General features: G+C 42.0%; 1 protein-coding gene across 1 annotated transcript in view; it reads left to right on the top strand.

Moving 5' to 3' along the window:
- Positions 1-16,012, top strand: part of LASP1 (LIM and SH3 protein 1) — a 375,357-nt gene extending 359,345 nt beyond the window's left edge. The window contains exon 7 of the mRNA XM_070944361.1: positions 15,722-16,012. Within this exon, the coding sequence (XP_070800462.1) occupies positions 15,722-15,895 (174 nt within the window). The 3' untranslated portion in view covers positions 15,896-16,012. The remainder of the gene's footprint in view (positions 1-15,721) is intronic.
- Positions 16,013-21,695: the final 5,683 nt, after the last annotated feature.

Raw genomic sequence — 21,695 nt, 5'->3', positions numbered from 1 at the left:
TTAATTTTCTTATCTGTTGGATTAGCTATTAAAGCTCGTTCCTGTTTTCTAATCTCTTCTTCCAATTCTTTTCTTTTTTCCCCGTTTCTTTCTATATTTATTATTCAAATATATCAAAATGCCTCGCATATATGCTTTACTTGCATCCCATACCATTTCCATAGGTGTACCCTTTTGCATATTCATAACAAAAAATTCTTTCATAGATTTTTTTACACTCTTTTACATTTTCTTCATATCTAAACAAGTTATCATTTAACCTCCAGGACCTCCTAGGCCCTTTTCCATACTCCAGTTCCAACCAGACTGGACTATGGTCTGTCAATGTTCTTGAACAAATCTTCGTATTCTTCACCCTAGAAAAATGGTCATTAGTAATTAGTATAAAATCAATCCTTGAAAAGGATTGATGTCTATCCGAAAAGAAAGTGAAATATTTTTCTTCTGGGTTTCTTTCATGCCAAATATCCCTCAACTCCCAGTCGTCCATCATCTCTAAAAACGATTTGGGCAATCTTGCTCTTGTTAAAACATTTTACTTAGGTCTCTTCTTGTCCTTTTTTACATCCAAAACACCATTCCAATCACCCAGTAGGATACAAGTTTTATACCCCCATTGTGTCAACTTTGAATGTAGAAAATTATAAAAAATTTTCCTGTTGTTGGTTCGGGGCATATACTCCAATTACAAGTAATTTTTCTCCTTTTATTAAAAGTTCAATCGCTAAAAATCTTCCTTGATCATCTGCTTCAATTAATTTGGCAATTAAGTCTCTTTTCAAATATATGACTATACCATTTTTCTTCTCTGGTGCTGCTGCTACATAATGTGTACCTAGTCTTGTATTTGTCAAATATTTTTGATCTTGTATCCTAATATGAGTCTCTTGTAAACAAATTACATCATTCTTAAATTGTTTAAGATAGTGAAATATCTTAAGAGCCTTGATAGTACAAGGGTTTAGTGCACCCTGTTATTAACACAGCTGCCTGCAATTTCTGCTGGTTCGAATCTCTCCAAGGCTCAAGGTTGACTCAGCCTTCCATCCTTTCTAAGGTAGGTGAAATGAGGACCCAGTTTGTGGGGGCAATAAGCTGACTTTGTATAAAATATACAAAAGAATGAAGGCTATTGCTTAAAGCATTGTAAGCCGCCCTGAGTCTCCGGAGAAGGGCGGCATATAAATCAAATTAAAATATATATATATATATTTTCCTCCTCTTCTGTGGAGAATTCAAACCATTGACATTCCAGGTTAAAAATCTAGTTCCCATCTCTGGGCCTCTGAAGCATCTGGAGCATTTTCTGATGGTCTTGCCTCATTTGACCTTTAGGTCTAGCTCCTCCCACTGCTTCTGTTTTGGTAGTTTCTTGAGTTGCCATCTGAAGTTGTTGCTGTCTTAATTCTTCCTTGCGTTTAGCTGTTGCTGCTCTGGTCTGTCTTTGATCCTTCGGTTCTTCTTGTATATCAATTAAATCCAAATCTTGAACGGCAATCTGGATTTGTAGCAAATCTTGTTGACTCGTCGAAGCTCCCCCCTGGACTACTGTCAACAGCTCTTCTCTCTCTCCTTCCATTACTTCCTTCTTTCTTTTTCCTTCTGGTGATTTTGATGTCCCAGCCTTTAACACATTGGCATAAAAATCTCTTGCTTTCCATATTGTATTAAGCCGATATCTCTCTCCCGAATAGATCACCACTAGGCCGGCTGGCACTTCCCATCTATACTGTATTTGGCGTTTTTTCAGTTCATCCACCAGAAAGGCGTAATCCCTTCTAGCTCTCAACATTTTGGGAGGGATTTCTTTCATTGTCATCACCTCCTGGCCTTCCACCTGAAGCTTGTTTTTAAAGGTAGCCTGTAAAATTTAATTGCATAGTTTCCTTGTGGTAAAATATATTACAATGTCTCTTGGTAAATGTTTCTGTCTGGCCACCCACGAATTGACACGATATATCTTGTCAATCTGCCAGCCTAGGTCCACTTTCGTCCGCCCCAACATCTGTGCCAATGCCTCTGACATTTCTTTCAAATTCTCTTGTTTGTTCTCCTTCACCCCTCTTATTCTTAAAGCAAATTCCATATCTCTGTATTGAATCATTGTTACATCAGCTTCAGCCCTTTCAATTTTATTCTGAGTCTCTCCTAATTTATTATTTATTTATTTATTTATTTATTTATTTATTTATTTCCATTTCTATACCACCCTTCTCCAAATAGGACTCAGGGCGGTGAACAGCCAAAGTAAAAAACAGAACATACAAAATTTAAAAAACAGTTTAAAATAATTAAATATTTTGGCCGTAAATTAAAACAATCTGATTTAAAATCAATTTAAAATTTAACTCAAGCCAGCCCAGCTAGTTGAAATAAATAGGTTTTCAGGGCCCGACGAAAAATCCGGAGGTCTGTTATTGTACGTATCTCTGGGGGGAGGTTGTTCCAGAGGGTGGGCGCCGCCACAGAGAAGGCTCTCCCCCTGGGGGTCGCCAGCCGACATTGTCTGGCGGACGGCACCCGGAGGAGGCCCACTCTGTGCGAGCGTACTGGCTGGTGGGAGGCTATTGGTGGCAGAAGGCGGTCTCATAAATTCCCCGGCCCTAAGCCATGGAGCGCTTTAAAGGTGGTCACCAACACCTTGAAGCGCACCCGGAAGACCACCGGGAGCCAGTGCAGCTCGCGCAGGAGAGGTGTCACATGGGAGCGCCTCGTCGCCCCCATAATCCCCCGCGCAGCCGCGTTCTGGACTAGCTGGAGCCTCCGGGTGCACCCCAGGGGGAGCCCCATGTAGAGAGCGTTGCAGTAGTCCAGGCGGGAAGTGACGAGTGCCTGAGTGACTGTGCGTAGGGAATCCCGATCTAGAAAGGGGCGTAACTGGCGTATCAGGCGAACCTGATAAAAAGCCCCCCTGGCCACGGCCGTCAAATGATCTTCTAAAGACAGCCGTGCATCCAGGAGGACGCCCAAGTTACGAGCTCTCTCCGTGGGGGCGAATGATTCACCCCCAATAGCCAGTGATGGCATCAGCTGGCTATATCGGGATGCCGGCAGCCACAGCCACTCGGTCTTGGAGGGGTTGAGTCGGAGCCTGTTTCTCCCCATCCAGGCCCGCACGGCCTCCAGACACTGGGACATCACTTCAAGGGCATCGTTGGGGTGGCCTGGGGTGGAGATGTACAGCTGGGTGTCATCAGCGTACTGATGGAACTCCACCCCGAAGCCACGGATGATCTCACCCAGTGGCTTTACATAAATGTTGAACAGAAGGGGCGAGAGGACCGACCCTTGTGGCACCCCACAAGCAAGGTGCCTCGGGGTTGACCGCTGCCCCCCTGTCAACACAGATTGCGACCGGTCAGAGAGGTAGGAGGAGAACCACCGCAGAACGGTGCCCCCCACCCCCAACCCCGCCAACCGGTGCAACATGATACCATGGTCGATGGTATCAAAAGCCGCTGAGAGGTCTAACAGGACCAGGATAGAGGAGCAACCCCTATCCCGAGCCCTCCAGAGATCATCCACCAACGCGACCAATGCCGTTTCCGTGCTGTGCCCAGGCCGGAAGCCGGACTGGAGCGGGTCTAGATAGACAGCTTCATCCAGGTACCGGGGAAGCTGTTGCGCTACCACACTCTCAACAACCTTCGCAACGAAGCGAAGGTTGGAGACTGGACGATAGTTAGCCAAAACAGCCGGATCCAGAGAGGGCTTCTTGAGGAGGGGCCTCACAACCGCTTCTTTCAAAGCGGCCGGCAGGACCCCCTCACTCAAAGAAGTGTTAACAATCTTATGGAGCCAGCCTTGTGTCACCTCCCGGGAAGCCAGTACCAACCAGGAGGGACACGGGTCCAATAAACATGTGGTCGCGTTCAGCCGTCCCAGGACCCTGTCCATGTCCTCGGGAGCCACAGGTTCGAACTCCCCCCAGATAACACTCTCAAGACCTGCCTCAATCATCCCGTCCAGACATACCCAGTCAGAGGCCAGCCCTTCCCGAATCTGAGCGATTTTGTCATACAGATACTGCACAAAATCCTCAGCTCGGCCCTGCAAGGGGTCATCCCGCACTTCCAGATGGAGGAGGGAGCGGGTCACCCTAAATAGGGCGGCCGGGCGATTATCTGATGACGCGATAAGAGCGGCAAAATAGCTAGTTTTCGCCGCTTTTATCGCCACTAGGTAGGTCTTAATATGAGACCTCACCAAAATTTCTGTAGATTAATTTCTTCAACTTTATCATCCAATATTTCAATATTACCTGCCAGACCTTTAAATGCCAGTAATATATCTTCCCTAATTTGCTGATTCCGAATTGAAATCTCCTCTGAAACAGCCTGTATTTTTTCATTAGTTTCATTAATTTTTTCATTATTCACAGTGGTAAGTTTACTCTGTGTGGCTATTAGGGCTTCTTGTATCATTTCAAACGTTAAGGTCTGTGGATCTGTTGGGGCGGGGGGGCAGAGGCTTGCATTCTAGAAGTGTGGGCTGGGGAGCTTCCAGCACTCCCAGTTCCTTTAATAGGAACAGTCTTTACAGATTTTGAGGCCATTCTCAGTTTGGATTAATCTTTATATTTTAATCAGAAGCCAAAAGGAAAAGTTCATCAAAGTCAAAAGTTTTCCCCAGTCTTAAATTGATGTCTTAAAGTCCTCCTTCTCTCATTACAAAAGTTCTTTTCAGGCAAGAGGCTACCAGCGAAACGAAACTTTCCTTTAACTTTCACTTTCCACGCCCTTTCAAGCCTCAATCGCCATTTTGTTGCAAATTTACTAAATTGTTACTTCCGAAGGAGGCAATAAACATTGGAGTTAAGTTTGAATACATGCAGTCTGACTTCTCCTGGCTTGTTCTGTCTGCAGCAATTCAGGATGTTGGAAATGCCCTCATTTGTTATTAGCAGAATTGGTCGCGGCTTCTTGCTCCGCTAATTAGCAGAGATGTCTCAGGTCCGGAGCAGATTGACAGGCTTCTAGGGAGCTCTCGCCCTTCGCGCCCCAGAATTTCTCCTAGGGCACTTGGGGGGCTCTACCTCCACCTGTCGGCTCTCCTCTCTCCCCTTTGCCCGAGGAGAAGGTTTCCAAGCCTCCAGACAGCTGTTTTTCTGCTTTTCTGGAGGCTTTTACGGTGCCGGGGATCGGGCGCTCACGGAGGAGCGTCTACGAGGCGCGTGGAGCCAACCAGAAGTCTCGCAAACACTCTTTTCCAACAGCCCAAGAGACAACTCTACACATGGACATCACCAGACGGTCAACACAGAAATCAGATTGACTATGTGCTCTGCAGCCAAAGATGGGGAAGTTCTATACAGTCAGTAAAAACAAGACCAGGAGCTGACTGTGGCTCAGATCATGAGCTTCTCGTGGCAAAATTTAGGCTTAAATTGAAGAAAGTAGGGAAAAGCACTAGGTCACTCAGGTATGAGCGAAATCATATCCCTGATGAATATACAGTAGAGGGGAGGGAGAACGGCTGTAAGGAGCTCTCCCAAAAGCAAATTAGGTTTTTCTTTTTTTTAACGTTTTAAAGTATTTTTATATTTTTAACTCATTTTTAATCTATTTTTAATCTATACCGGACTCTAACAAAGCACATATAGTGTGGCTACTGTTTGTTTTAGACATATTTTAACAACACTACAACCTGCATTCATGGCCTAGGCTACTCCCGTGACTCCTCCTCGCAAGGCCTGAAATTCGGATTATCGGACTTGTTGACAAACCTCACTGGAGGCCCTTAACTTCGGAGGGGATTTTGAGCTGTTTGTTTTTGGAACGAGTACAGTAAGGAACTGGCTGCAGACGCTCCCGGTAGGACTGCCTTTAATGAAACCCTATCAGCTTTTAGTCTGCTTCCCCCACATATTTCCCTGTGAAATAATTTAAGCAATTTAAACAATTCTGAAAATAGATGATAGCAAAGAAGTAGGAGTAAAAGACAAGCCGTTGTTTGGAAAGGAGATTGGTTTTTATCTCTGTGGTGCCTCGGCTGAGACCATCATTAAGGCCTACCTTAACTACGATGGCTGAGGGAGGATAAATTATTGTGATATTTAATTCCGCTGGGAGAAGCTGGATCAACTGCCTACCAGAATGGGAAAGAAAAGTAAGAGGCAGAGAGCTTGTTCTCTCTCCCCAGAATCTATGACGGAACTTAATTACTCCAAGCCTCTTAAACAGCTTAAATTGGATGACTTTATGGAGAGGTGTAATCCAGAACCCCAATCTGAACTTCGAACTTTGTCTCTGTCGACTGTATCACTGGTAGAGGGAGATACAGAAGGGGAGTTTTCTTCCCGGATTTCAGATTCAAACTTGCCTGCTAGAATGGGTGATTTTTCAAGCTCTATCCCCTCACCTACTTCTAGCTGCCTAAAAGAAGTTCCGACATATTCAGACCTCAGAGAGATGGTCTGTACTCAGAGTATGTTAACTGCGCACACAGTAGATTCAATATATGACTTACTGACATCGATCAAAAGAGACATCGAGAGGATCTTCCAATTCTTAAATGGCCCTCACTCTGCAGCTAAGGAGGGTGAGATTGCACACCGTCCTGACACGCGGAGAGAATGGGAGGGTGTAAGACCTCAACCCAAACAACAAAGCATTGCAAGTACTGATGCTAACCCTCATCAAGGAAGAAGGTTGTTAAAGAAACAAATCGCTTTAAGGATAAGGAAAATCCCATGCAATAGAGGACAATGGACTTCAAAGGAAAGGATAATCCTCTCACTTGCACAGCTATTGAAATCTGATCCTTTATTAATAGATCTACTCAGATATGAAAAACTTCCCCAGCATAGCAATTGTGTCCGACTAATACTGCATTTTGACAGCAATACTATACCGAACGCTGTAATGAAAAGAAAAGGATCCCTGCTCAGATTTGAAGTCATTCCTACAAGAGTCTTCTCGAGTGGGCCTATTAAACCGCTTTTACAAGGATTTAACCAAACATCAAAAATGGTACCTAGGAACCACTCTGCTACCTCCAGGGTCTTTCCTCCAGAATCCGGAGAAACTATGGAGGCAGGCCAGATCAGGGAGGTCCCATATATGAAGGCAAGCACCGACAAGCCAGAGGATGTTATAATCAGTGAATTTGTCTCCTTGCCTCCAAAGGAGCAAAGGTCAATGTTAATTGAATTTGACTTATTAAGATCTTCGCTAGCAGAAGCCTGCAGTTCAACAAGAAGGCCATCCAAGTCGGAAGAACGGGGAAAGCACGTGCAGACAAGGCCTAAAGTCGTAAAGTCGGTCCAGCGGGATAGAAGGGAAGGCAAAAGTTTTTTCAAAGAAACAAAGACTATGAACGTAGCGGCAGAAGTTCACCCTCCCCCAACAGTGCAACTGCCCTCACCTGTCTCATCTTCCTTAAGAACGGAGGAGGCACTTCCGCAACAAACAGAGGCCACTTTTGACTCCTTTGGCACTCCAGAGAAGGCGGTGGTAGTAATTCCGGACCCCTCCACCAGAAGGGTGGAGGAAGAGACACAAGGAGTAGTGCCTCGGGGTGATTGACTAGACAACAAATGGCCAACAACTAGGGTACCTTATATCCCCAGCCTTTCCCTCCTGTCCTGGAATATAGCGGGCTGGAAAGGCATTGCAAATCGGATGGATTTTATAAAATTGATTTCAACACATCATCTTATCCTCCTTCAAGAAACCTGGCTGACTACTAATGATCCACAGATCAGCTTACCGGGTTTTGCCTCATGGCATAAACCAGCAGGCAAAGTCAATTTAAGAGGGAGGGCAATTGGGGGCTTAACCACGTTGGTCAAAAGGGATATGGGATGGAAGGGTGAAGAAATTTCTTTAGATCCTCAATTCCAATATATTCTGCCTATTAGATGTACGTACAGGGGGATGGACTTAATCTTAATCAATGTATATATCGCTCCTTTTTCATTCCACCTAGGAAGGGATTTGTGGGATGAATTAGACTCAGTATTAGCTACCTTAAAGGGACGCTTTCCCCAAGCAAAAACTATATTAGCTGGAGATACTAATGCAAGACTAGGTCCCTCAATGAAGAGCTATGCTAACTGAGGCCTGGTACCAACTGGATACTTTTATAATGACTTCACTTGGTCCTCAATGGACAAGAGGACCAATAAATGTGCCCAGAGGTTAATTTCCCTCCTGTTTATGAATGATATGCAAGTACTAAGCGTCTCGAGTGATGGGTATATATATCCCTATACTTTCTCATCCAACAAAACCTCAACCTCTATCGATTATATCTGCACTTCCTCTAGTTTAGTACACCATTTTTCAGAAGTAAGAGCTATATTTAGAGAGGAAAGTGACCACTTTCCCATCACGGCTCTGGTTTCACTCTCTTCAGAAGTTAGGCCTCATTCAAGAGAGGAAATTGACACCTTAGCAAACGCCCGGGTTTATAACTATAAAAGGTTATATTGGCACAGACTTGATGTCAAATCTGTTACCACTTATTTGGGCTCAGACGAAGCCAGACACCTAGCAAGGGAAATCTCCCAATCTAAGCCTGGAGACAACACCCCAATGCCAGCTTATACAGAGCTAACTTCTACTCTTAGGAACTTAATGATCCAGAATGATAGAAAAGTAGATGGGATCTCTAGAAAGTGGTTTGATGATGATTGTCATAACTTGAGGTCAAATCTAAGAGCCGCAGTTAAGAAAGTTAACCGATCCAGACAGGATGGTGATTATTCAAATATGGTTCAACTCAGGAGAGCATACAAATCCCTCCTGAAAAACAAGAAAAGTAGCTATAACACCAGGATGTGGAAAGAGGTAGAAATGGCAGCGAAATCCCAATTCCCTACGATCTTTTGGCATAAGATAGCCGGTATATTAAAACAACGTTCCCCATTTATGGACACTGATATATCAGCAGTAAAATGGGAGAAGCACTATCTTGCTTTATTTGATGGTAACAATACAACAAATGTCTTGCAATTGGATATCCTCCAGCAAGAATTAAGGAAATGTCCGGAATGGACACCAGTTACCCCTACCGAAGTTAAGCATATAATTCAATCCTTAAAGGCCGGGAAGGCCCCTGGAGAGGACTTGTTGCCTCCTGAACTCTTTAGGTCCAACATTGACTTTTGGGTACCGGTGCTGGTAGCACTGTTTACTTATATCGATAAAGTAGGGATAATCCCTGAAGGGTGGAGGTTAGCTATAGTTTTTCCAATTTTTAAGAAAGGTGACAGAGCCGCCCCATCCAACTACCGACCCATCAGTCTTCTTAATATAATTTCAAAAATGTATACGAAACATCTCCTAAATAAAATAGAGGACTGGTGCTTGGATAAGGAAATTCTGGCAAATGATCAGGCAGGTTTTAGATCAGGTAGGTCTACCATAGACAATTGTTTTGTCCTTTCCCACTTAATTAATAAATACAAGACCCAGGGGAAAAAGCTGTATACCGCCTTTATTGATTTTACTGCTGCTTTTGATTCTATAGATAGGAACCATTTGTGGAGGAAACTACAAGTTATGGGGATGGACCCCAGACTTATTTTGTTGATCAGGATTCTCTATACTAATACGGCAATTAGAGTCAGATATGCAGCAAATGGGGCCTCAACAAACAGCATACCGACAACTAGAGGAGTGAGGCAGGGCTGCCTGCTGGGCCCTACTCTTTTTAACCTTTATATAAATGATATCCCAGCACAGCTGGATGATCTTATGACGCACAGCCCCCAAATAGGCTCTAGATTTATTAACGTATTAATGTATGCCGATGACTTAGTGTTGTTTTCTAGAACCCAAATAGGAATGAGGAGACTTCTTGACAAGCTCACACTTTACTGTACTGCAAACCACTTGACTATAAATGTAGCTAAATCAAAAGTTTTAGTCTTTGGCAACAAGAATAAAAAGCACAATTGGCAGATTAACGACACAAAAATTGAACAAGTTACCCAATATACTTATCTTGGAATTGTTTTTTCCAGTGCAGGAGGTTGGACTCCGCACCATCAATACCTTTCTCAAAAGGTTAGAGCAGGAGCAAGCCTTGTATCTAAATTAAGTAAACGAATCCAACCAACCTCCATTTTACCTCTTCGTAAAGTCTTTCAGGCTAAACTTGTTCCGATCATGCTCTATGGTGCTGAAATTTGGGGTCTTACAGAGGCCCCCATATTAGAGAGAACTCAAAATAATCTGTTAAGGAGGATGCTTGGGGTAAACAATTCCACTTCAGCTGCAGCTGTCAGAGCTGAATTGGGACATTTCTCACTGTACACCTATACAATCACTAGGGCGGTAGCCTACTGGCTAAAAATGACCCAGATGGATGCCAGCAGACTCCCTAAAATATGTCTAGAGGAACAGCAGATTTCAAATCCTCAAAGGTATTCCTGGCTAACCCGGCTGTCAGAAATATTGAACCAATATGGCGTAGGGTTCCCGTTGTGTGACACACTGAACCAAGTTAAACAACGGATTAAAGATATACATGGGCAAATGGATATGGCAACCCTTTCAACTAATCATTCCCTTAAACTGCTGACAGCAGTTAAAACAACTTTCACCCTGGAAAAGTATTTATATTTAGAAATGCCATCAGTGGAGAGACAGTTATTTAAGTTTAGATTCGAACTTCTAGATACCAACGTTAGATTCGTCCGTTATCGGAAAATCCCGTATGACAAAAGAATATGCATATGTGGGGTAAACGTGGAGGACACGGCGCATATAATATTCGAATGTAGTCTCTATCAGGAAGTTAGAAATCAATATCTGTCCCCAATTATAAATAAATTTCCCCACTGGAATATAAGCCAAAAATTAGCATTTCTGTTGAGGGCTGACTCTCCTCCCCTGGTAAGAGCGATCACTCGATACCTTAAAAGGTTGACGGCAATACGAGCCAGTTATATCAAGGAAAATTTTATCGATTGTAAGAAAGATGAGCTCAGTTAGAGAGGAGCTATCCTATTTGGGTTATCTAGTCTTCTAGTCTTGGCAACTTAGCTATTGAAATTCGATATGGTAAAATTTTAATGTCATCTATCATATATTTTTAGATTGCTATTTTTGTAACTGTTTTATCTTTTTCCCTTTTTCTCTTCTGTTTTGTTTGAAAAGGCCTTCGGGCTATTCAATAAACTATACTACTATACTATACTATATACAGTAGAGGTGACAAATAGATTTAAGGAGTTAGATCTGATAGAGTGCCTGAAGAACTGTGGACGGAGGTTTGCAACATTGTACAAGAGGTAGCAACTAAAACCATCCCAAAGAAAAAGAAATGCAAGAAAGTAAAATGGCTGTCTGAAGAAGCTTTACAAATAGCTGAGGAAAGAAGGGAAGCAAAAGGCAAGGGAGAAAGAGAAAGATACACCCAATTAAATGCAGAATTCCAGAAAATAGCTAGAAGAGATAAGAATGCCTTCTTAAATGAACAGTGCAAAGAAATAGAAGAAAACAATAGAATAGGGAGGACCAGAGATCTCTTCAAGAAAATTGGAGATATGAAGGGAACGTTTCATGCAAAGATGGGCATGATAAAGGACCAAAATGGCAGGGACCTAACAGAGGCAGAAGAGATTAAGAAGAGGTGGCAAAATTACACAGAAGAACTATACAAGAAGGAGCTTAACGTCCCCGATAACCACAATGGGGTGGTCACTGACCTCGAGCCAGACATCCTGGAATGCAAAGTCAAATGGGCCTTAGGAAGTCTGACCAACAACAAAGCTAGTGGAGGTGACAGTATTCCAGCTGAGCTATTCAAAATCTCAAAAGATGATGCAGTAAAAGTGCTACACTCAATATGCCAGCAAATTTGGAAAACTCAACAGTGGCCACAGGATTGGAAAAGGTCAGTTTACATTCCAATTCCAAAGAAGGGCAATGCCAAAGAATACTCAAACTACCGTACCATTGCACTCATTTCACATGCTAGCAAAGTTATACTCAAAATCCTATAAACTACGCTCCAGCAGTATGTGGATCGAGAACTACCAGAAGTACAGGCAGGATTTCGAAGAGGAAGAGGAACTAGAGATCAAATTGCCAACGTGAGCCTTGGTGGCGCAGCAGACTAAAGTGCTGTTAAGTAGCACCAGCTGCCTGCAATTACTGCAAGTTCAAATCTCACCAGGCTCAAAGTTGACTCAGCCTTCCATCCTTTTGAGGTAGGTAAAATGAGGACCCGGATTGTGGGGGCAATAAGCTGACTTTGTATAAAAAAGAACACCGCTGGGGGGGGGCGGGGGGCGAAAGCCCTACTAAGTAGGTATATACAAAAGTATGAAGGCTATTGCTTAATGCATTGTAAGCCGCCCTGAGTCTTCGGAGAAGGGCGGCATATAAATCAAACCAATAAATAAACATACGCTGGATCATGGAGAAAGCTAGGGACAGCTTTTATAACAAAAAAGAGGAAATGGAAGAAAGGCAACCCTGAACACACATATGAATATATGAAGATAAAGAAGAAATTGTTAAAAAAATAAAAGAGAATAAATGTGAACAAACAGGAAAATTAGAATTTGAGAGCAAATGAAGATGTTGTTTATATAAATAAATATAGAAATATTGAGATATGAATTAAAGAAAAAATAGGGGAAAAAGTAAGATTTTGGCAAAAATTGTAATTGAGTAAAATGTATTTGAACTTGAAAAATTGTATAAGATAAGAAATGACCAATACTCTGTTCAAAAAAAAAGGGGGTGGATGTGGGGGGGGGGGGAATCAATAAAACTTGATTCAAAAAAAAAAAAAGAGAGAAAGCTAGGGAGTTCCATAAAAACATCTACTTCTGCTTCATTGACTATGCTAAAGCCTTTGATTGTGTGGATCACAACAAATTGAGGCAAGTTCTTAAAGAGATGGGAGTACTTGAGAAACCTATATGCAGGTCAAGAAGCAACAGTGAGAACTGAACACAGAACCACTGATTGGTTCAAAATTGAGAAAGGAGTTCGGCAAGGCTGTATAGTGTCACCCTGCCTATTTAACTTATATGCAGAGCACATCATGAGAAAGGCGGGGCTAGATGAATCACAAATTGTAATTAAGATTGCCGGGAGAAATATCAACAACCTCAGATATGCAGATGATACCACTCTAATGGCAGAAAGCGAAGCGGAACTAAAGAGCCTCTTGATGCGGGTGAAGAAGGAGAGTGCAAAAGTTGGCTTAAAACTCTAACATTAAGAAAACTAAGATCATGGCATCTGGCCCTCTCAATTCCTGGCAGATAGATGGGGAAGAAATGGATTTTATTTTCCTGGACTCCAAGATCACTGCAGATGGGGACTACAGCCAAGAAATTAAAAGACGCTTGCTCCTGGGGAGGAAAGCTATGGCAAATCTAGACAGCATTCTAAAAAGCAGAGACATCACCCTGCCAACAAAAGTGTGTATAGTCAAGGCTATGGTTTTCCCAGTTGCAATGTATGGCTGTGAAATTTGGACCATAAGAAAGGCTGAGCGCCAAAGAATTGAGGCCTTTGAACTATGGTGCTGGAGAAGACTCCTGCGAGTTCCTTGGTCTGCAAGGCGATCAAATCGGTCAGTCCTAAAGGAGATCAACCCTGACTGCTCTTTAGAAGGCCAGATCCTGAAGATGAAACTCAAATACTTTGGCCACCTAATGAGAAGGAAAGACTCACTGGAGAAGAGCCTAATGCTGGGAACGATTGAAGGCAAAAGAAGAAGGGGGACGGCAGAGAATGAGGTGGCTGGATGGAGTCACTGAAGCAGTTGGCGTGAGCTTAAATGGTCTCCGGGGGATGGTAGAGGACAGGAAGGTCTGGAGGAAAGTTGTCCATGGGGTCGCGATGGGTCGGACACAACTTCGCAACTAACAACAACAAAGTGAGAATAATAAACAAACAACTCAAAATGTACAAATAAACATTTCTAACATTTTAAAAAAAATCAGTGACCAATATAGCCACCCTTCTTTTCAATAACAGTCATAAGCCTTCCATTCATGGAGTCTGCCAGTTTCTTGATCTGTTGACGATCAACTTTTTGTGCAGTAGCAACCACAGCCTCCCAGACACTGTTCAGAGAGGTGTACTGTTTTCCTTCACCGTAAATCTCCTGTTTAAGAAAGACCCACAAGTTCTCAATAGGGTTTCGGTCAGGTGAGGAAGGGGGCCATGTCATTATTCTTTCATCTTTCAGGCCTTTACTGGCTAGCCACACAGTGGAGTACTTCGATGCATGAGATGGAGCATTGTCCTGCATAAAAATCATGGTCTTCTTCAAAGATGCAGACTTTTTCATGTACCACTGCTTGAAGAAAGTGTCTTCTAAAAACTGGCAGTAGGTTTGGGAGTTGATTTTGAATCCATCTTCAACCCGCCTATACCAGTACCCCACCTCCACCTTGCTGGAGTCTGAGTCGAAGTGGAGCTCTGTGCCCGTTACTGATCCAGCCACAGGCCCATCCATCTGATCCGTCAAGAGTCACTCTCATTTCATCAGTACATAAAACCTTTGAAAAATCTGTCTTCAGATATCTGGCCCAGGCTTGCCATTTCAACTTATGTGTCTTGTTCAGTGGTGGTCGGGTTTCATCCTTCCGTACCTTGGCCATGTCTCTGAGCACTGAACACCTTGTACTTCTGGGCACTCCAGGTAGGTTGCAGTTCCGGAATATGATGGCACTGGAGGATAATGGGTTCCTGGTAGCTTCACGTTTCATTCTTCTCAAATCTTTGGCAGTTAATGTGTGTCTTTTTTTCAACACATTTCTTGCGACCCTGTTGACTATTTGCAACAAAATGTTTGATAGTTTTGTGATCACGCCCTAATATCTTAGCAATTTCAAGAGTGTTGCATCCCTCTGAAATACTTTTTACAATTTTTGACTTTTCGGAGTCAGTTAAATCTCTTTTTTGGCCTATTTTGCCTGAGGAAAAGAAGCTGCCTACTAATTATGCACACCTTGATATAGGGTGTTGATCTCGCTAGGCCACACCCTCCCTCATTACACAAATACACATCACCCAATATGCTTATATCCACTAAGAATTCAAGTTTATACAGCTTGGAGGTGGAAAATATGCAATAAAGTGATGATATGGTCAAAATACTTGCCTAATAATTGTGCACACAGTGTACAATGAGTTGGATACTAGGGCTGAGCTAAGCAACAGGGAAGTGTGGAAACTTTAGGAGATAAAGAGATCAGTGTTAATTTGTAGTTTATAAGATGTGAAACAAGGAAAACTGGTAACTCTTCCTCTCTGCTTGGATTTCATTTTCTGCAGATAAATTTTCCAAATTTTTGGAGGTTAAGGTTATTTGAAAATTAGGGTGGGCAGAGGAATAAACCCTTCCATCAGCCTCTATCTGCAGACCAGTGGTGGGTTGCCCCCGGTTCGGACCGGTTCACAAGAACCGGTAGTAAAACCGGCAGGAGGCTCCGCCCACCGACCCAGACGTTATCAGGAAGTTTCTGCACATGTGCAGAAACTTTTGCGCATGCGCAGTCCCGTTGCGAACCAGTAGTAAAGGTAAATAGAACCCACCCCTGCTGCAGACCCTTAGCCATATTTCCTGCACTTTCTTGACGCTCCTGAGTTGGCACAAATTTTGCCAAATAAAACTAATTGAAGCTATATATTAAAGCTGTTCTTCTGTCCTTTTTCCCGTTTTGGGAATACCATCATTTCTGAGCATTTATTTATCCTTTACTTTCTTCCCTCTCCCCTCCCCCATGCACACCACACAGAAACGGTTCCGTGCAGTCTATGATTACAGTGCAGCCGATGAAGATGAGGTCTCCTTCCAGGATGGTGACACCATAATCAATGTGCAGCAAATTGATGATGGCTGGATGTATGGCACCGTTGAGCGGACCGGTGACACAGGAATGCTTCCAGCTAACTATGTGGAGGCTATGTGAGCTCTGTTGTAGTGCTACCCTGAAAGCCAGAAGGGGAAGGGCTCTTTGAGGGTTTTGTTCCATTATTACGTCTCTGCTGTCTCTTATTACTCATCACTTATTATGTTCTGAATCTTTGACAAGGTCATTTTTTTCCTACCAACTTAGCCTTGTTTTGGAGGCATTTGAACTTGAGAGGGGTATTATGTGAGATTTTTCACAAATGCTAATTGTCTTTCCATCCTTTCCCTCAGCCTTCATGGAATATAGCACTGTATCCCTCTCCCTCTCTCTGGAACTGTATTTTTTGGAATTGATACATAATAATATAAACCGTAATTCAACTGCTACATGGACCAGGAAGTAATGTAGGTAAAAAAGGTAAAGGTTTCCCTGTCCAGTTGTGTCCGACTCTAGGGCACGGTGCTCATCTCCGTTTTTTGGCCGAGGGAGCTAGCGTTGTCCGAAGACATTTTCCATGGTCATGTGGCCAGCATGGCTGTATGCCAAAGGCTCACAGAATGCTGTTACCTTCCCACCGAAGTGGTACATATTAATCTACTCACATTTGCATGCTTTCAACCTGCTAGGTGAGCAGGAGCTGGGGCAGGAATGGGAGCTCACCCCGTTGCACAGTGCTCGGGTCTCGAACCCAGGCTGTCCACTTTCCAGCTGACAAGCTAAGCATCTTTAACCACTGACAAGCTAAGCGTCTTTAACTGCTTTAGCCTAAGAAGACCCAAAAGCAAGAGCTATTGATTTGGCTCAATGGGAAGGAGAGGAATGTCACACTTTCAGTAATTTGGGGGACATCTAAACATTTCTGTTGACAAAAATTACCAGGTTCTCTGCAATGCTGACTCTTGCTCATTTATTCAATTGAATTTTCCTTTTCATGAATTTTAAATATTCATTTGAAAGAAATTAAAATATTCTTTAAAAGCAGGAGAGCCTTTTGTGGAATCAAAGGAGTGAGCATATGTGTAGTCTATACAAGGGATATGGAAGTCACAGCCGTTTCTGGCATAAAAGTACTATATACCAATGGAATAATTTAGCAGGATCGATTATAATGCTAGGATTGCCTCTTAGATGTCATGGCTCAGTCAGAGTGGATCTCTCGTTTGGTCTGATACGGGCATGATTAGACAATAATCATACAAATGCTCAACAAGAGTTGCCACTAAAACATCTAACCTGCACAGCTCAATTTTGATGCTACCTTATTTTGAAAGCAGATGAAGAGGGACATCATAATCCAAATGCTTCTCTCCATTCTTGCTACCTTCCCCTTTATCCCAAAAGTAGTTTCAGAATGATATTTTTTTAAAGTCTTCCTTAGGAAATGCCCGCACATGGCCCCTTTTAAAGTCCTAGTATCAGTTTTCTCCTTTTTTCAGACTCCTAAGTCCTGTTGGTAATTTATGTGTGAAAGTAGACAGATTTCCCAAGGATCTCTGTATCAGCCCTAGCAAAAAGAGTCATACTTTCTACGGAGGTGCTATCTGTGGGACCACATTGTTGTTTGTCATACATTTCTACTGAAAGTAGATTCTTGCATGAGGAATTTATTTTTAACAGATTCAAATCTCTTGTCAGCTGGTAGGCAGATTAGGGAACAGCTCTTTCTTTCCTTTGTGTGCTATTTGAGCCAAGCAATGTTTACAGTCCACTGCTTCTCCCTGGTGGACCTGGCACTTGGGAAGTCATCAGTGAAACAAAGATCTTGCACTAGAGACATTCCGCTTTCTCTTTTGATCTCAATCTGACAGTCTCTGTTGCTGCTTGGGATAGTATCATGGACCAAAATCAAATTCCTTAGAGAAGTTTGCTCTCAAAAATAGCAGGGAACTGCTACAAAATTGTAAATTTATGTTGCTTGGATAATGTGATGGAACAACAAAGGCAAGGAAGATTACTAAAAGTGTGAGATTCTTAGTTCATTTATTCATCAAGTATAAATTGCTTTCTCTTATTTATAAAGCTCTCCAAAGGCTCCCCCCCCCAAAAAAAAGACAAAACATGTCAGCAAATGTACAGCCTGCTCCCTGTCACACAGCAGAAATTAGCCTGAGCACTGGTATTTGTAACATTTAAATATGCTACAATTATCTGCAAGTGGAAGTATTCTGCAGAAAATATTTAGCATTTTATTTGGTAGCAATCTCTGTTGTAACCAGGATAGGTGAAACAGTTATGAATGGACTTTTAATTTTGTATTATTAAAAATGTCCTTCAGAGGCACATTTATTGAATACTTTCTGGCTTTGTTGTTATTACCTCTCCATTGTAAAGGATCAATATGATAAATTCTTACTATTTTCATATTTTCTGCCATTCCAGAACTGTTTGCATATAGCTTCTTGATCCCTTGCATAGTGGAGGGTTGGCATTCTCTCTGTATTATTTCCACTGTTTCTGGGACTTTTTCTTAACTGAATACTCTTCGTTTGCACTACAAAGCATATACAGTTAAGAATAAAAAGCACCCATCTCTTTACAAGGGGTGCCACTGAGGGGCTTCATTAAGCAAGAATCAAGGATAACTTTTTACCTCAGTGTATTTTTCCTCCAAATGTAAATAAAGGGATGTTCCAATATATCACTCTGCTCTTGCATCTCTTCATAGTTAGCATATGATTGCTAGTTTGATTTGAGCTCCTTCCCTCATAACATTAAGAAGCTCTTATATATTATTCCAATCAAAATAGAAATAGTGATTACATTTTGAAGTCATCCTTTTCATCATTTTGTAGAAGCATAAACATCTTAGAATCTTATTTCTTAGCAATCCTCATCTCTGTTTTTCCCTTAAATGCTTGCACTAGTGAAAAAGGTGTTCAAGGAAGGAGTGTCTCTATCTCCTCATACCATAGCATAATTCCATGAGCTCTATTGGAGCCACTAGAAAGGCCATTGAGAATGGTAGCAGGCTTTCCTGTAACAAGACAATTTGTAGAGGGCTGTAGGTGTCTAGGGACCACTTATCCTTGAGGTGAGTTTTCAGAGGGTGCCAACAGCAGTGACTAATAGGGTTGAGGTTACACTCTTGGTGCTAAAATGGAAGCACAAACTTAGAAGCAGCTGCTTTTCTGACTGATGAAAATTAGGCAAAATTGTGTGGACAATCCTGGAGAGGATATCTTTTTGTGAGGAAGTTACAAAGTAACATAATGTGAATAAATATTTTTAGAGGACCATATCAAGTTACAACAAAATAGCTCATTTTTAAAAAAAATCTCTCCTAGCTTTTTCACCCCTTCCTTGAAATAAAGGGTTGGTCATTGCTTGATTTATTTTTTCTGCCTTCTTTGACTTATGCACTTTTACCTTTAATTTTTCCAATATCTGAAAAGCACCTAAACCTGTGTTTAAATAAATAAAATGACAAAAAAGAAGGAAAACAGCTAAATTGCATCTCTGTAGCCATTTTTATTCATGTCATGTCTTTTGTACATCTTAGATTTTCAAACTAGACTTCAGTGTCTAAATTAATGATTTTGTTTGTTAGAACTATATTTTGGGGTTTTCATTTGTTCTCTTTGTGTATTTCTTCTCATAATCATTTGGCCTTTTTCAATGACACCATAGAATTAAATGTAGTACTAGTTCTCTTCTGGTTTATTGCCAATTTAAAAATAAAAGTATAATTCGTACCTGCTGACTGGTTTTGGTCTTCATTTAATGGCTGATTTTTACTGTGGTAGAAGTGGGATACACACACACACATTCTATAAGTTTCAACTGTATCAATAAAAGAGAAAAAAGTTGCTGTTTCATAGCAATAGATCTTACCAGGCCATTTTTGGAGTACGCTTGATCACATTGTGGGGCTATTTGCATCTAACACTGAGACAAATAGTTATGTGGACAGCAGTTTGTTTGCCTTGGATGTCAATATTTATTAATCAAATTTGTATGGCCACCCATTTCACAAAAGCTACTATGGGCTATGTGCAACAACCTGTAAATAGCCTATGTCAAACATAACATCTAGGATATGATTTAGCTGACAACTCAAGATAATACAGTCAGATTCTTTTGTTCAGTATTTTGGAGGTCCTTGTTTGTATGTCTTAAAATAACCACTGATTTTATAAAGTAACTTTATGTTGGAAGAACAATTTCAGGACATATTCAGGTTTTCCTAATTCACATCTGTAGGAAGTTAGCACCCACCCCTCTCCTAGGAAAATGAGATATTTTAGGAAATATTAAAAGGGCAGAATATTTCCCCTAAAAGGGAGGCAGAAACTCACCCCCCCACACACCTTTGTCAATGGGCCATTAAGGCCTGGGCCAGTCTATTCTACATAACAAAGATCTACCTCCTTCAGGCAGAGCCATTTAATTGCCCTTCATTGCATCACCCAGCAAGATTCAACCAAACTTAACACAGACAACCTAAAAAGCTAGCTATGACCTCTGACAGCAACCAATCAGGATACTCTTCCTGTGCCCCAGGAAGTTCAAAGCCAGAGAGGGTATAAAACCCAGGGACTCTCAGCATCTCTTCCTTTTTCCTGCCCTGTCAGGATGGGGTTGAGGCTTGTCCCCAAACCGTGAACCAGCTCATGAGCAAACACACTAGGACTGAAATAAAACTAGCAGAGGAGTCTTGTATAAAAATATACTTTACTTCAAAATGTTTAAAAAACACTATATCTTTAAAAAGGCACATTAATAACAAAGTCTTATCTTGGTTAAATGAAGCCAAGCCATCTCCCTAAATTCCTCTCCACAATACCGAAACAGTCCACAAGAAAAAACTAACATGACATTAAGCAGCTTCAGTGTTGATACATCATCGAGGTGGTAGAAGGGCAGCAGCGTAAGCTTCACAGCTAAAAGTCACCTGTGAAAAACAATTCAATCAGCAAACGTGGCTTGAAGCTCCTGGGAGGGAAACTGTCCAGCAGCAACAGTTCAGATGTTGGCTTGCGTGCTTCAACTCAGCAAAAGGCAAGCCGAAATTGGAGACTTCAAAAGGCTCTCGGCTATCTCAACTCACAGTTGCAGCTGGCTCCGTGGGAGTATCTTTACACAGCTCTTCGGCTCCTCTTCTGCTATCTCTGCTGCAGCTGTCAGGACTCCTTATCTGAGTTCTCCTCCCTTCTGCAGCTCTGCTCTGAGTCCAGGTGCTTCAGCACTGGCTCTGCATCTAGGCCTAAACAGCGTTTAGGCCCAAATAGCAAGCAGAAAGGTCCCTGCTTATATGGGGAGTTAACCTGCAATTAACTAGGGCGGGAAGGCTTGCAGTTAATTGCAAACAGGAGATGGCTTGATTGGATCCATACTGTTTGTAACTGATCAAGTAGCTACAGCAATTCTGAAAACACTCGTGACATGCCCAGGATCTCAAGCCATGTGATCCTGTTCATCAATAAACCTTTGCAACCAACTCCATGAATCCAGTGTCTTTTTCCCCACTTGGAACTGAACCCAGATGGACATTTCTTCTAACACACCCACACAAGTTTAACTAATGTTTACTGATCAAATTAAGGACATCCAAAATTCTAGGTTAATTTAGGAAGCATGTATTGTAACTTCATAATATATATGTTTTAAAAAAAAAAGTCAACAGATTAGCCCAAACGTTACATAAATCTTTAAATCCCTCTGTTAACCATCCGTTACTATATTTAACATGTAGAAAGTCCACAAACAGTTTACAGTCTCTTATTGTTCTGCCCCAGCTATGGACCCCAAAGAACGCAGCACACACAAAGTCCGTACAAACCTTAATTTACTAATTAAGGTGTCAGTTTTGGAAGCCATATTAGGCTGGAAGCTCCAATGCTTCCACCTTCTCGTGTGG

This window comes from Pituophis catenifer, unplaced genomic scaffold (assembly GCF_029215685.1).
Source record: "Pituophis catenifer annectens isolate HBS135680 unplaced genomic scaffold, rPitCat1.0.hap2 SCAF_5, whole genome shotgun sequence".
Taxonomy (NCBI): domain Eukaryota; kingdom Metazoa; phylum Chordata; class Lepidosauria; order Squamata; family Colubridae; genus Pituophis; species Pituophis catenifer.
This window is presented reverse-complemented; position numbering and strand designations above follow the sequence as displayed.